General features: G+C 41.9%; 1 protein-coding gene across 1 annotated transcript in view; it reads left to right on the top strand.

The window, feature by feature from the left end:
- The window catches only part of foxj3 (forkhead box J3), a 168,752-nt gene that overhangs the window by 109,511 nt on the left and 45,827 nt on the right, over positions 1-13,414 (top strand). The window contains exon 7 of the mRNA XM_072245167.1: positions 12,515-12,643. Within this exon, the coding sequence (XP_072101268.1) occupies positions 12,515-12,643 (129 nt within the window). The remainder of the gene's footprint in view (positions 1-12,514; positions 12,644-13,414) is intronic.

Consider the following 13,414-nt stretch of genomic DNA (forward strand, 5'->3'; position numbering starts at 1 on the left):
TGAGTTACTGGTATTTTCCCAGTTGTGATAACTCACCTCTCGGAATAAATATTTATGTGTGAGACTGAAAGAGAGAGCACTGTTTACTTTGCATAGTTTATGGGTGAGTGCAAATTGGTGATCAGAGACGTGGGTTTATTCTGGGGTGTGCATTTAATAAGAGAATTAACCCTTAATTAAACTAAAATGTGCAATAATGCAACCTTAAAACTCTTGGGTATTACTCTCGTGCAGAAACTCACTTGTATAGATTCCCTAGTATGCAATTGACTTTGAATTTTGGCACTTTATTTGGTTAAACTTACACATAATGATTTGCACCAAAGAGTCAGTGCGTTAATAATCTTGTGATTGTATAGTTAGAAGGGTTTTGTTAAAGTTCTAACTGCACAATGCTTGTTTTGCTTTGCATGAACAGTACAGTGCAGTGTAATAACTTAAGTCTCCTTTCAAAATGAATTGTTTCTGGAGAGAATACCTTTAGCTATAGTGCTGTAATGATGTCCCAGTGGTTACTCTTATTATTTGAGGTTAGATTTGGGTTTGAATGCTCCATGGTTAATTAGTAACTTCACAGTAAGAATTCCTGCATAGAAAAGTGTTTGCATGAAGGTAGAATTATATATTCAATTTGAGAGGGAAGGACCCAGTTATGTCAGAAATGAGCCATGAAAGATAGAGTTAATAACATAAGAGCAGGGTGAAATTATCTAAGGTGGAGTGGGAAGCAAACAGTCCCATTAGATAAACCTTATTTTGGAATTCTGACACATTGCATGTGCTTTCCATTGGAAAATAAAAAAGATGCATCACTTAAGGGAGAGCATATTAGGCTAAACAGAGGCTTGTAGTTGGCAGTAGAGCTGCAGAACCTGAGAACTTTAGGAGCAGGCCAAGAAAATGGGATTTGATGAACTAACAAGAAATTTGAAAATAACTATTGTATGAACTTCTTCACTGAAGCAAAAATGAAGATGAGGAAGGTAAAGGAAGCTGAAGTAATAATAAAGATGTCAGAGTTGTAGAACACTACATTGCAGAAACAGATCCTTCAGCCTATCTAGTCCATGCCAAATTATTACGCTTGCCCAGTCCCAGTGCTCTGCACCTGGACCATACCATTCATATCCCTCCCACCCATGTACCTCTCCATATTTCTCTTGCATGTTGAAATAGAATCTGCATCACCACTTCTGCTGGCAGATTTCTCCACACACTCACTATCCTCTGAGTGAAGAAGTTCCCCCTCGTGTTCCCTTAAGCATTTCATTCTTCACATTTAACACATGGCTTCTAGCTCTAGTATTACCCAACCTCCGTGGAAAAAGCCTGCTTGCATTTGCTCTATCTATACCCCTCATAATTTTGCTTACCACTATCAAATCTACTCATTATCCTAAGCTCGGGATAAAGTCCTAACCTATCCGACCCTTCCTTGTAGCTCAGGTCCCTCAAGTCCCAGCAACATCCTTGTCAATTTTCTCCGCACTCTTTCGATCTTACTCATATTTTTCTTGTAGTGGGTGACTAGAACTGGACACGATACTCCAAATTAGACCTCACCAATGTCTTGTACAACTTCAACATAACATTCCAACTCCTGTACTCAGTGCTTTGAATTCTGACAGCCAACATGCCAAGAGCTTCATTTATGAACCTATATACCCATGACGCCATTTTCAAAGTGTTATGGATCTGTATTCCTAGATCCATCTGTTCTACTATACTCCTCATTCCCCTATCAATCACTGTATAATCCTACTCTGGTTTGGCCTCCCACTTGTCTGCATTAAATTCTATCTGCCATTTTTCAGCCTATTTTTCCAGCTGCTCCAGATTGTGCTGCAAGCTTTGACAGCCTTCCTCACTGACCACGACACCACCAATCTTGGTGGCATCTGTAAATTTGCTGATGCAGTTTACCACATTATCATCCAGATCATTGATATAGATGACAAACAATAACGTAGTCAGCACAGATCCCTGCAACACACCACAAGTCACAAACCTTCTCAGAGAGGCAACCATATTCTCCCACTCTCTCGCTTATCCCACCCACGAAGGCAGTTTCTAATCCAGGTTACTACCTCATCCTGAATGCCAAGCAACTGAACTTTCTTGACCATCCTCCCATGTAGGACCTTGTCAAAAGCTTTGCTAAAGTCGATGTAGACCCACTGCCTTGCCTTCATCAACTTTCCTGGTAACTTCCTTCAAAAACTATAAGATTAGTTGGACACGACTTGCCATGCACAAGACCATGTTGACTATCCCTAATCAGACTCTTATCTACCCAAATACTTAAATATCTGGTACCTTCGAAAACCTTCCATTAACCTAACCACTACTGACATCAGACTCATCAGTCTATAATTTACTGGTTTATTCTTAGAGCCTTATTTAAACAATAGAACAACATTAACTATCCTCCAATTCACCAGCATCACACCCATAACTGAGATCATTTTAAATACCTCTGCTAGGGCCCCTGCAATTTCAGCACTAGCCACTCAGAGTCTGAGGGAACACTTAGTCAGGCCCTAGAAATTTATCCACTTTAATTTGTCTCAAGACAGCAAGTGCCTGCTCCTCTGTAACCCATATACTGTCCATGACCTCACTGCTATGTTGCCTCACTTCTATAGACTCTGTGTTCATATTCCAAGTAAGTATAGTTGCAAAAAATCATAAGACAAAGGAGCAGAAGTCGGCCATTCGGCCCATTGAGTCTGCTTCACCATTTTATCATGAGCTGATCCATTCTCCCATTTAGTCCCACTCCCCCACCTTCTCACCATAACCTTTGATGCCCTGGCTACTCAGGTACCTATCAATCTCTGCCTTAAATATACCCAATGACTTGGCCTCCACTGCCGCCCGTGGCAACAAATTCCATAGATTCACCACCCTCTGACTAAAAAAAATTTCTTCGCATTTCTGTTCCGAATGGGTGCCCTTCAATCCTTACGTCATACCCTCTAGACTCCCCCATCATGGGAAACAACTTTGCCACATCCACTCTGTCCATGCCTTTCAACATTCGAAATGTTTCTATGAGGTCTCCCCTCATTCTTCTAAACTCCAAGAAGTACAGTCCAAGAGCGGACAAACGTTCCCCATATGTTAACCCTCTCATTCCCGGAATCATTCTAGTGAATCTTCTCTGTACCCTCTCCAACGTCAGCACATCCTTACTTAAATAAGGAGACCAAAACTGCCCACAGTACTCCAAGTGAGGTCTCACCAGCACCTTATAGAGCCTCAACATCACATCCCTGCTCCTATACTCTATTCCTCTAGAAATGAATGCCAACATTGCATTTGCCTTCTTCACCACCAACTCAACCTGGAGGTTAACCTTAAGGGTATCCTGTACGTCGACTCCCAAGTCCCGTTGCATCTCAGAACTTTGAATTCTTTCCCCATTTAAATAATAGTCTACCGGATTACTACTTCTGCCAAGGTGCATAACCATACACATTCCAACATTGTATTTCATTTGCCGCTTCTCTGCCCATTCTTCCAATCTATCCATGTCTCTCTGCAGACTCTCCGTTTCCTCAGCAGTACCGGCCCCTTCACCTATCTTCGTATCGTCAGCAAACTTAGCCACAAAGCCATCTATTCCATAATCCAAATTGTTGACGTACAATGTAAAAAGAAGCGGCCCTAACACAGACCGCTGTGGAACACCACTGGTAGCCGGCAGCCAACCAGAATAGGATCCCTTTATTCCCACTCTCTGTTTCCTGCCAATCAGCCAACGCTCTATCCACGTATGTAACTTTCCCATAATTCCATGGGCTCTTGTTAAGTAGCCTCATGTGTGGCACCTTGTCAAAGGCCTTCTGAAAATCCAAATATACAACATCCACTGCAACTCCCTTGTCTAGCCTACTTGTAATTTCCTCAAAAAATTGTAATAGGTTTGTCAGGCAGGATTTTCCTTTAAGGAATCCATGCTGAGTTCTGCCTATCTTGTTATATGCCTCCAGGTACTCTGTAACCTCATCCTTGACAATCGACTCCCAACAACTTCCCAACCACCGATGTCAAGCTAGCAGGTCTATAATTTCCTTTTTGCTTCCTTGCCCCCTTCTTAAATAGCGGAGTGACATTTGCAATCTTCCAGTCCTCCGGAACCATGCCAGAATCTATCGACTTTTGAAAGATCATCGCTAATGCCTCCGCAATCTCCACAGCTACTTCCTTCAGAACACGCAGGTGCATTCCATCTGGTCCGGGAGATTTATCTACCTTTAGACTATTCAGCTTCCTCAATACTTTCTCTGTCGTAATTGTGACTGTGCACACTTCACTTCCCTGCCACCCTTGAGTGTCCGGTATACTGCTGATGTCTTCCTCAGTGAAGACTGATGCAAAATACTCGTTCAGTTCCTCCACCATCTCCGTATCTCCCATTACAATTTCTCCAGCATCATTTTCCATCGGTCCTATATCGACTCTCATCTGTCTTTTACTCTTTATATACTTAAAAAAGCTTTTAGTATCCTCTTTGATATTATTTGCTAGCTTCCTTTCATAGTTAATCTTTTCCCTCTTAATGACCTTCTTAGTTTCCTTTTGTAAGCTTTTAAAAACTTCCCAATCCTCTGTCTTCCCACTAATTTTTGCTTCCTTGTATGCCCTCTCCTTTGCTTTAACTTTGGCTTTGACTTCTCTTGTCAACCACAGTTGCATCCTTTTTCCATTTGAAAAGTTCTTCCTTTTTGGAATATACCTGTCTTGCACCTTCCTCACTTCTCGCATAAACTCCAGCCACTGCTGCTCTGCCGTCTTTCCCGCCAGTGTCCCTTTCCAGTCAACTTTGGCCAGTTCCTCTCTCATGCACTGTAATTTCCTTTACTCCACTGAAATACCAACACATCAAATTTCGGCTTTTTCAAATTTCACAGTGAACTCAATCATGTTATGATCAGTGCCTCCTAAGGGTTCCTTCACCTCAATCTCTCTAATCACTTCCGGTTCATTACACAATATCCAATCTAGTACAGCTGATCCCCTAGTGGGCTCAACAACAAGCTGTTCTAAAAAGCCATCTTGCAGACATTCTACAAGTTCTCTCTCTTGAGATCCAGTGCCGACCTGATTTTCCCAATCCACTCGCATGTTAAAATCCCCCACAATTATCATAACACTGCCCTTCTGACAAGCCTTTTCTGTTCCCTGTTGTAATTTGTAGTCCACATCCCTGCAGCTGTTTGGAGGCCTATAAATAACTGCCATCAGGGCCCTTTTACCCCTGCGATTTCTTAGCTCAACCCATAAAGATTCTGCACCTTCCAATCCTATATCACCTCTTTCTAATGATTTAATATCATTTCTTACCAATAAAGCCATGCCTCCCCCTCTGCCTACCTTCCTATCCTTCCGATACACCATGTATCCTTGGACGTTTGGCTCCCAGAGACATGCATCCTTTAGCCACGTCTCAGTGATGGCCACAATATCATACCTACCAATCTGTAGCTGTACGACGAGATCATCCACCTTATTCTTTATGCTGCGTGCATTTAAGTATAACACCTTAAGACCAGTATTTGGTACTTTTCGCTTTGATTTCACTGCAACTTTATTGCACTGCAGCTCATCCCAATGGCTACACATTTGCCCCATCACCTGCCTGTCTTTCCTGACATCTTTACTGCTCACTATCTTAGATTTATTTCTGTTTTCCCCTTCCTCCGCTCTGTCATTCCAGTTCCCATCCCCCTGCCAAATTAGTTCAAACCCTCCCTAACAGCTCTATTAAACTTTCCCGCCAGGATATTGGTTCCCTTCGGGTTCAGGTGTAACCTGTCCTTTTTGAACAGGTCATACTTCCCCCAGAAGAGGTCCCAATTATCCAAGAATCTGAAGCCCTGCCCCCTGCACCAGTCTCTCAGCCACGAATTTAAAATCGATTTAAGGTCTCCCCCCATCTTTTTCGGCTCTGTGTACAGGTCACCATTCTGATCTTCAAGAGGACTGATTTTGTCCCTTGCTGTACTTTTGCTCTTAATATATCTGTAGAAGCCTTTGGAATTATCCTTCACCTCGTCTGTTAAAGCAACCTCATGCCTCCTTTTAGCCCTCCTGATTTCCTTCTTAAGAGTTCTCTTTCATTTCTTATATTCCTCCAAGTGCTTTATTTATTCGTTTCTGCCTAAACCTGCTATGCACCTCCTTAACCAGGGTCTCAATATCTCTCAAAACTCAAGGTTCCTTAAATCTATTATCCTTGGCTTTTATTCTGACAGGAGCATGTAAACTCTGTACTCTCAAATTTCACTTTTGACGACCTTCCACTTTCCAAACACACCTTTGCCAGGAAACAACCTGTTTCAATCCACACTCACCAGATCCTTTCTGACACCATCAAAATTGGCTTTTCTCCAATTTAGAATCTCAACTATCCAGACCGATCCTTCTCCATAGTTAAATTGAGCTTAATGACATTATGATCAGTAGTGGTTCACGCCTCAGAGATTTTGTCTTCAGTGTAGAACTAGAGTACTGGAGAAATTAAGGGGATCTTATGCAGATTTTTCATAATTTCTTAGGTTCTCTAACAGCCCGAGCAACTATAGTACTGTCATAAAAGGAAGGGGAAAAGACACTCTGGTGTTCCAAGATCTAAATCCATGTTTCCTTGCCCCAGTCTCTTATCCTTAGTTGTGAAGAAGAAGAAAGCCCTTAACTCCAAGTGGAGTCATCGGGATGCCGTCATGATGGCGTTTTTGAGTAGGCTTTCTTATTTTTACGAGGCTGAGTTGCTAGCTCAATGCTCAACCCAGAATGGATGGAAAGTGTGCAGGGGAGCCGGCTGGATTCAAACTCAGGAGCCTTCACTCCGAAGTCTGGCGCTGATGCCACTACACCAGCAGCCGGTTTATCCTTAGTTGTAGTGTGTGTAAATTTGATAGGAAGAATTAAAGGTATGTTTTTCATGTGGGATAAACTGGTACATGTTTATGAACCTAGGATCTTGGGATGTTAGTACATCAGGTGCAGGAAGTTGATGTGCACAGACAGCACGCAGATAACAAGCCAATAGCAGTTGACCTCTATTGTTAAGGATCCGAAATTAGTGGGGCGGAGGGTGCGAAAATCAAGTGAGGAAATGTTGCTGAAATCATGCAGGATTTGACGATCACGTAAGAATATTGTGTAAAATCTAGTTCCTTGTTTCAGGAAGGATGTATATATCCTGGAAGTGGTGCCATTTTGAATCACTTAGTTTATTGGAATGACAACTTTAAGACTGACCTATACTTGTTATTAAGAAAAGTATTGAGAAGCTATTTACATCACTAAGTTTTTGAGGGAGTTTGACAAAGCTAGACAGACTAGACCAAAAACAGAAGATGTTGGAAGCATTCAGCAGATCAAGCAGTATCTGTGGGGGTGGGGGAGGGGAGCTGTTAATGTTTCCAGGCATGGATGCTACCTGCTCTGTGTTTTCCTATCATTTTTTTGGTTGTTACTTTGGATTTCTAGAATCTACAGTATTTTTGTTTACTCTTATGGACAGACTAGAACCAATATTCATGACTCGGTAGGGAGTCAGCAGTTTAGGAAAGTAATGAAGAAATCTAGAATCTTTGCAAATTACAAGAAATTCTTTGAGGTACGGGAGCAGTAGTGACCTTAATGATGACTGGAATATGTTGGGGTGGTTTATTCTTCTATATCAAAGTTTTTATAATTTAAAGGAAATTTTGAATTGATATTATTGCCGTTGAATCATACTGATAATGCTTTGAAGTGTTTGTTTATTGATGGATGCACTTTATTTTATGCTGCATTGTTCCTTGAGGAATGTAGTCTGAAATACTTGAAGTCATACTCTGATGTTAGCTATTTGGACCAACACCTCTCTTTCTGCTGAAATAGATCTTTCATGTTCCTATGTTCCTAGCAGATTTTAAGAACCTTAGAATATACCCAAGGTTTTAGTATTTTTAAAAATCTGTAGCCATTGCCATTGGTCGTGATTGCATTCAACTACTTCCAGCCAAATGAATATAGTACCTTGAGCAAGTTGATGCTCAAAGTTTGTGCTGTAAGCATCATTAAACTCATATTTTTAAAGCTTATTCCTTTTCTGTTTGAAAATTTATCTTGTATGTTTGTGTAAAAATTAATTGTGGAATTTTTGTCAACATTGTACAAAAGCTTGGAAAAAGAGAAACTAGTTTTACATAGAAAATACTGATTTATGATGGTGCTGTTGAGGCTTTTTGGTGTTGTACTTAGAACATAGAACAGTACATAATGTTGTGCTGAATTAATTAAATTAGTAATCACCTTTATCTACACAATATTGACATCATTCTATTTCCTGCAGATCTGTGTGCCTGTTGCTCATAAATCCTATCGTGAAAATTCCCTAAGAATTCTTACAGTAACTTCCCTACCACTGCCATGATTCTCATCAGTCTGTAGTTTCCAGGGTTATCTGTTTCCGTTCTTGAATAATGGAACAATGTTAACTATTCGCCAGTCCTCCAGAACTTGTAAAAGATGATGTGAGGCATTGATTGTGTGGATCGAATAGAGGGTAGCAAGAAAAGAGCTTAAGAAGGGGCTGAGGAGAGCAAGAAGGGGGCATGAGAAGGCCTTGGCGAGTAGGGTAAAGGAAAACCCCAAGGCATTCTTCAATTATGTGAAGAACAAAAGGATGACAGGAGTGAAGGTAGAACCGATTAGAGATAAAGGTGGGAAGATGTGCCTGGAGGCTGTGGAAGTGAGCAAGGTCCTCAATGAATACTTCTCTTCAGTATTCACCAATGAGAGGGAACTTGATGACGGTGAGGACAATATGAGTGAGGTTGATGTTCTGGAGCATGTTGATATTAAGGGAGAGAAGGTGTTGGAGTTGTTAAAATACATTAAGATGGATATGTCCCTGGGGCCTGACGGAATATTCCCCAGGCTGCTCCACAAGGCGAGGGAAGAGATTGCTGAGCCTCTGGCTAGGATGTTTATGTCCTCGTTGTCCACGGGAATGGTACCGGAGGATTGGAGGGAGGTGAATGTTGTCCCCTTGTTCAAAAAAGGTAGTAGGGATAGTCCAAGTAATTATAGACCAGTGAGCCTTACGTCTGTGGTGGGAAAGCTGTTGGAAAAGATTCGTAGAGATAGGATCTGTGGGCATTTAGAGAATCATGGTGTGATCAGGGACAGTCAACATGGCTTTGAAGGGCAGATCGTGTCTAACAAGCCTGGTAGAGTTCTTTGAGGAGGTGACCAGGCATGTAGATGAGGGTAGTGCAGTGGATGTGATCTACATGGATTTTATTAAGGCATTTGACAAGGTTCCACATGGTAGGCTTATTCAGAAAGTCAGAAGGCATGGGATCCAGGGACGTTTGGCCAGGTGGATTCAGAATTGGCTTGCCTGTGGAAAGCAGAAGGTCATGGTGGAAGGAGTACATTCGGATTGGAGGGTTGTGACTAGTGGTGTCCCACAAGGATCGGTTCTAAGACCTCTACTTTTCGTGATTTTTATTAGCAACCTGGATGCAGGGGTAGAAGGGTGGGTTGGCAAGTTTGCAGACGACAAAAAGGTTGGTGGTGTTCTGGATAGCGTGGAGGATTGTCGAAGATTGTAGAGATGCAGAAGTGGGCTGAGAAGTGGCAGATGGAGTTCAACCTGGAGAAGTGTGAGGTGGTGCACTTTGGAAGGACAAACTCCGAGGCAGAGTACAAAGTAAATGGCAGGATACTTGGTAGTGTGGAGGAGCAGAGGGATCTGGGGGTACATATCCACAGATCCCTGAAAGTTGCCTCACAGGTAGGTAGGGTAGTTAAGAAAGCTTATGGGGTGTTAGCTGTCATAAGTCAAGGGATAGAGTTTAAGAGTCGCGAGGTAATGATGCAACTCTATAAAACTATGGTTAGGCCACACTTGGAGTACTGTGTCCAGTTCTGGTTGCCTCACTATAGGAAGGATGTGGAAGCATTGGAAAGGGTACAGAGGAGATTTACCAAGATGCTGCCTGGTTTAGAGAGTATGGATTATGATCAGAGATTAAGGGAGCTAGGGCTTTACCCTTTGGAGAGGAGGAGGATGAGAGGAGACAAGATAGAGGTATACAAAATATTAAGAGGAATAGATAGAGTGGACAGCCATTGCCTCTTCCTCAGAGCACCACTGCTCAATACAAGGGGACATGGCTTTAAGGTAAGGGGTGGGAATTTCAAGGGGGATATTAGAGGAAGGTTTTTTACTCAGAGAGTGGTTGGTGTGTGGAATGCACTGCCTGAGTCAGTGGTGGAGGCAGATAACACTAGTGAAGTTTAAGAGACTACTAGACAGGTATATGGAGGAACTTAAGGTGGGGGGTTATATGGGAGGCAGGGTTTAAGGGTCGGCACAACATCGTGGGCTGAAGGGCCTGTACTGTGCTGTACTATTCTATGTTCTATGTATGTGAGAATGCTGTTCTTGGAATACAGTTCAGCATTCAACACTGTAGTTCCATCCAGGCTCTCCAAGAAGCTCAGAGACCTTGGCCTTGATCCTGCCATGTGCAGCTAGGTCCTGGACTTAGTGTCAGATCACCAGTAGGTGTAAGAGTGGTCTCCCTCACCTCCAATCCCTGAGACTTTCAATACAGGAGCTCCTTAACCCCTCCTTTACTCCCTGTATACCCAGAACTGTATTGCCACCCACAGCTCCGATCTGCTAATTCAATTTGCTGATGACACTACATTGATTGGCCTTAACTCAAACAATAATGAAGTTGCCTACAGGGAAGAAGTCATTTCTCTGACACGGTATTGTCAAGAAAACAACCTCTCTCTCAATGTTGCAAAAACAAAGGAGCTGGTTGTGGATTACAGGAGGAATGAAGACAGCTAACCCCTATTGACATCAATGGATCTGGGGTTGAAAGGGTAAACAGTTTCGAGTTCCTTGGCATCCACATCACCGAGGACCTCACGTGGTCTGTACACACCAGCTGTGTGGAAAAGGCACAGCAGTGCCTCTTTCATCTCAGACGGTTGAGAAAGTTTGGTACGGGCCCACAAATCTTAAAAACTTTCTACAGGGGCACGATTGAGAGCATCCTGACTGGCTGCATCACTGCCTGGTATGGGAACTGTACCTCCCTTAATCGCAGGACTCTGCAGAGAGTGGTGTGGACAGCCCAGTGCATCTGTAGTTGTGAACTTCCCATGATTCAGGATATTTACAAGAACAAGTGTGTAAAAAGTATCATTGGGGACCCAAGTCATCCCAAGCACAATCTGTTCCAGCTACCAACTGGGAAGCAGTACCGCAGCCAGGAGCAACAGGCTCTGGGATAGTTTCTTCCACCAGGCCATCAGACTGATGAACACACGCTGATTTGAGTGTACTCTGTATTACATTGACTGTTCTGTTTATTATAAATTATTTAAAATTACTATGATTGCACATGGCACATTTAGATGGAGATGTAACATAAAGATTTTTACTCATGTATATGAAGGATGTAAGAAATAAGTGAATTCAATTCGATAGAGGCTTTTTGCCAGGGCTGAAATGACCAACACGAGAGGACACAGTTTTAAGGTGCTTAGAAGTAGGTACGGAGGAGTTGTCAGGGGCAAGATTTTTACACAGAGGGTCGTGAGTACGTGGAATTGGCTGCTGGTGACAGCTGTGGAGGCGTATACAATAGGGTCTTTTAAGAGACTCCTGGATAGATACATGGAGCTTAGAAAAATAGAGGGCTATGGGTAGCCCTAGATAATTTCTAAAATAAGTACATGTTCAGCGTGGCGTCGTGGGCTGAAGGGCCTGTATTGTGCTGTAGGTAGAGGACGCAAAGGTCAAGGCTCCAGCAATATTATCTCTTACCTCTCTCAATAACTGGGGTATATCCCATCAGGCCTTTGGAAGTTATCCGCCTTAATGTTCTTTAAGAGACCCCACACTACCTACTTGCTTATTTTGAAATCCCCTGGTAAATTGGCCTGCTCCACACTGATCTCCCTATCTTCCATGAACATCTCCCTGGTAAATACTGATGCAAAGTACTCATTTAGGACCTCATTTACATCTTTTGCCTCTCTAAGCACATCATCCCTCCTTTATCCTCGAGAGGTTCTACCAGTTCCCTAATTACTCTCTTGCTCTTGACGTATATATAGAATGCCTTGTGATTTTCTTTAAATCTTCTTGCCACAGATTTTTCATGACCCCTCTTGGTTTTCCTAACTCCTTTCTTGAGTTTTTTTTAATCTGGCTTCTTTATAAGAGCTTAAACCCTTTTCTCTTTCTTAAATAAAATCGCCACCTCTCTCAACATCCAAGGTTCATACTTCCTGAGGGTTCAGCGGCAACTCGCTCAGGTTATTGTCCATGTGGTGGGCAGAATTACAAATAGCAAATCTTGCTGCAGCTTGAGAGTGGTAGAAGACAGGTTTTTAATTTTAATGAGTGTGTTTTTGCTACAGTTCACAGGAAGCAACACATAAGCTTAGGGTCTTAAAATTATGGTCTCTTTTTGTTATGCAGGTAACACTATATAATACGGATCAAGATGGAAGTGATAGTCCTCGCAGCAGCCTTAACAACAGCCTGTCTGACACGAGTTTAGCGTCCGTCAACCTGAATAATGTCGGCTCTGTCCACAATTATGCACAGGCAAGCTTAACCTTTTGTTTTAAATAGCTGTTGCATGTTATTATTGAATATAATTATGTATCTAAAGTATTCTGTCATGCCCAAACAGTGGGGGAAGAATTGGAATAATATAACAACTGTTACATTCAAAGTGCGAAATAGGTTAATGCAATCTGACACTTAGAATATGAATATATGTGGAACTCAGTGCCACATGCAGTGCTTGAGGCAAATGGTGTTGATGCATTTTAGGAAAAGCTCATAAGTAAGTAAAGTGAAAAGGAATAGTACAGTGATATGACAAGGTGTAATACAATACCATAAGATTTGAGTGGAACAATAACACCTGCACAGGTTAGTTGAACTAAATGACATGTTTTTGTCCTCTGTCAGAGAATTTTAAGATTTTTCAGAAGTTTACAGTGTGCTTTGATATTCAATTTCAAATGAATGATGAATAACTTAATTTATAAAAGGAGCTAAAACAATTAGTGTATTTAAAATGTTTAAACTTATTTACTGCAATCAAATCTATAATGAAAAGTATGAATACTGATGAGGCAAGTTACCTCTTATCAAAATCAAATTTTAGAAGTAACTTCACAAGCAATATGTAGTCCTTTTTCCCAAGGTTAGTGGCATAATCAGTTATGCAGTTTTTTTTAATGAAGTGGCTTGTAACATGGGTAAATATTCTCTGATGCTAGAATATGCCCTATGTTTGGGTGGTGTGGTTGGTTGCAAGATGTATTTAATTTCACAGATACCCACCACCCCTTCTATCTCATTCCT

The sequence above is a fragment of the Mobula birostris genome, chromosome 27 (genome assembly GCF_030028105.1).
Source record: "Mobula birostris isolate sMobBir1 chromosome 27, sMobBir1.hap1, whole genome shotgun sequence".
Classification (NCBI taxonomy): domain Eukaryota; kingdom Metazoa; phylum Chordata; class Chondrichthyes; order Myliobatiformes; family Myliobatidae; genus Mobula; species Mobula birostris.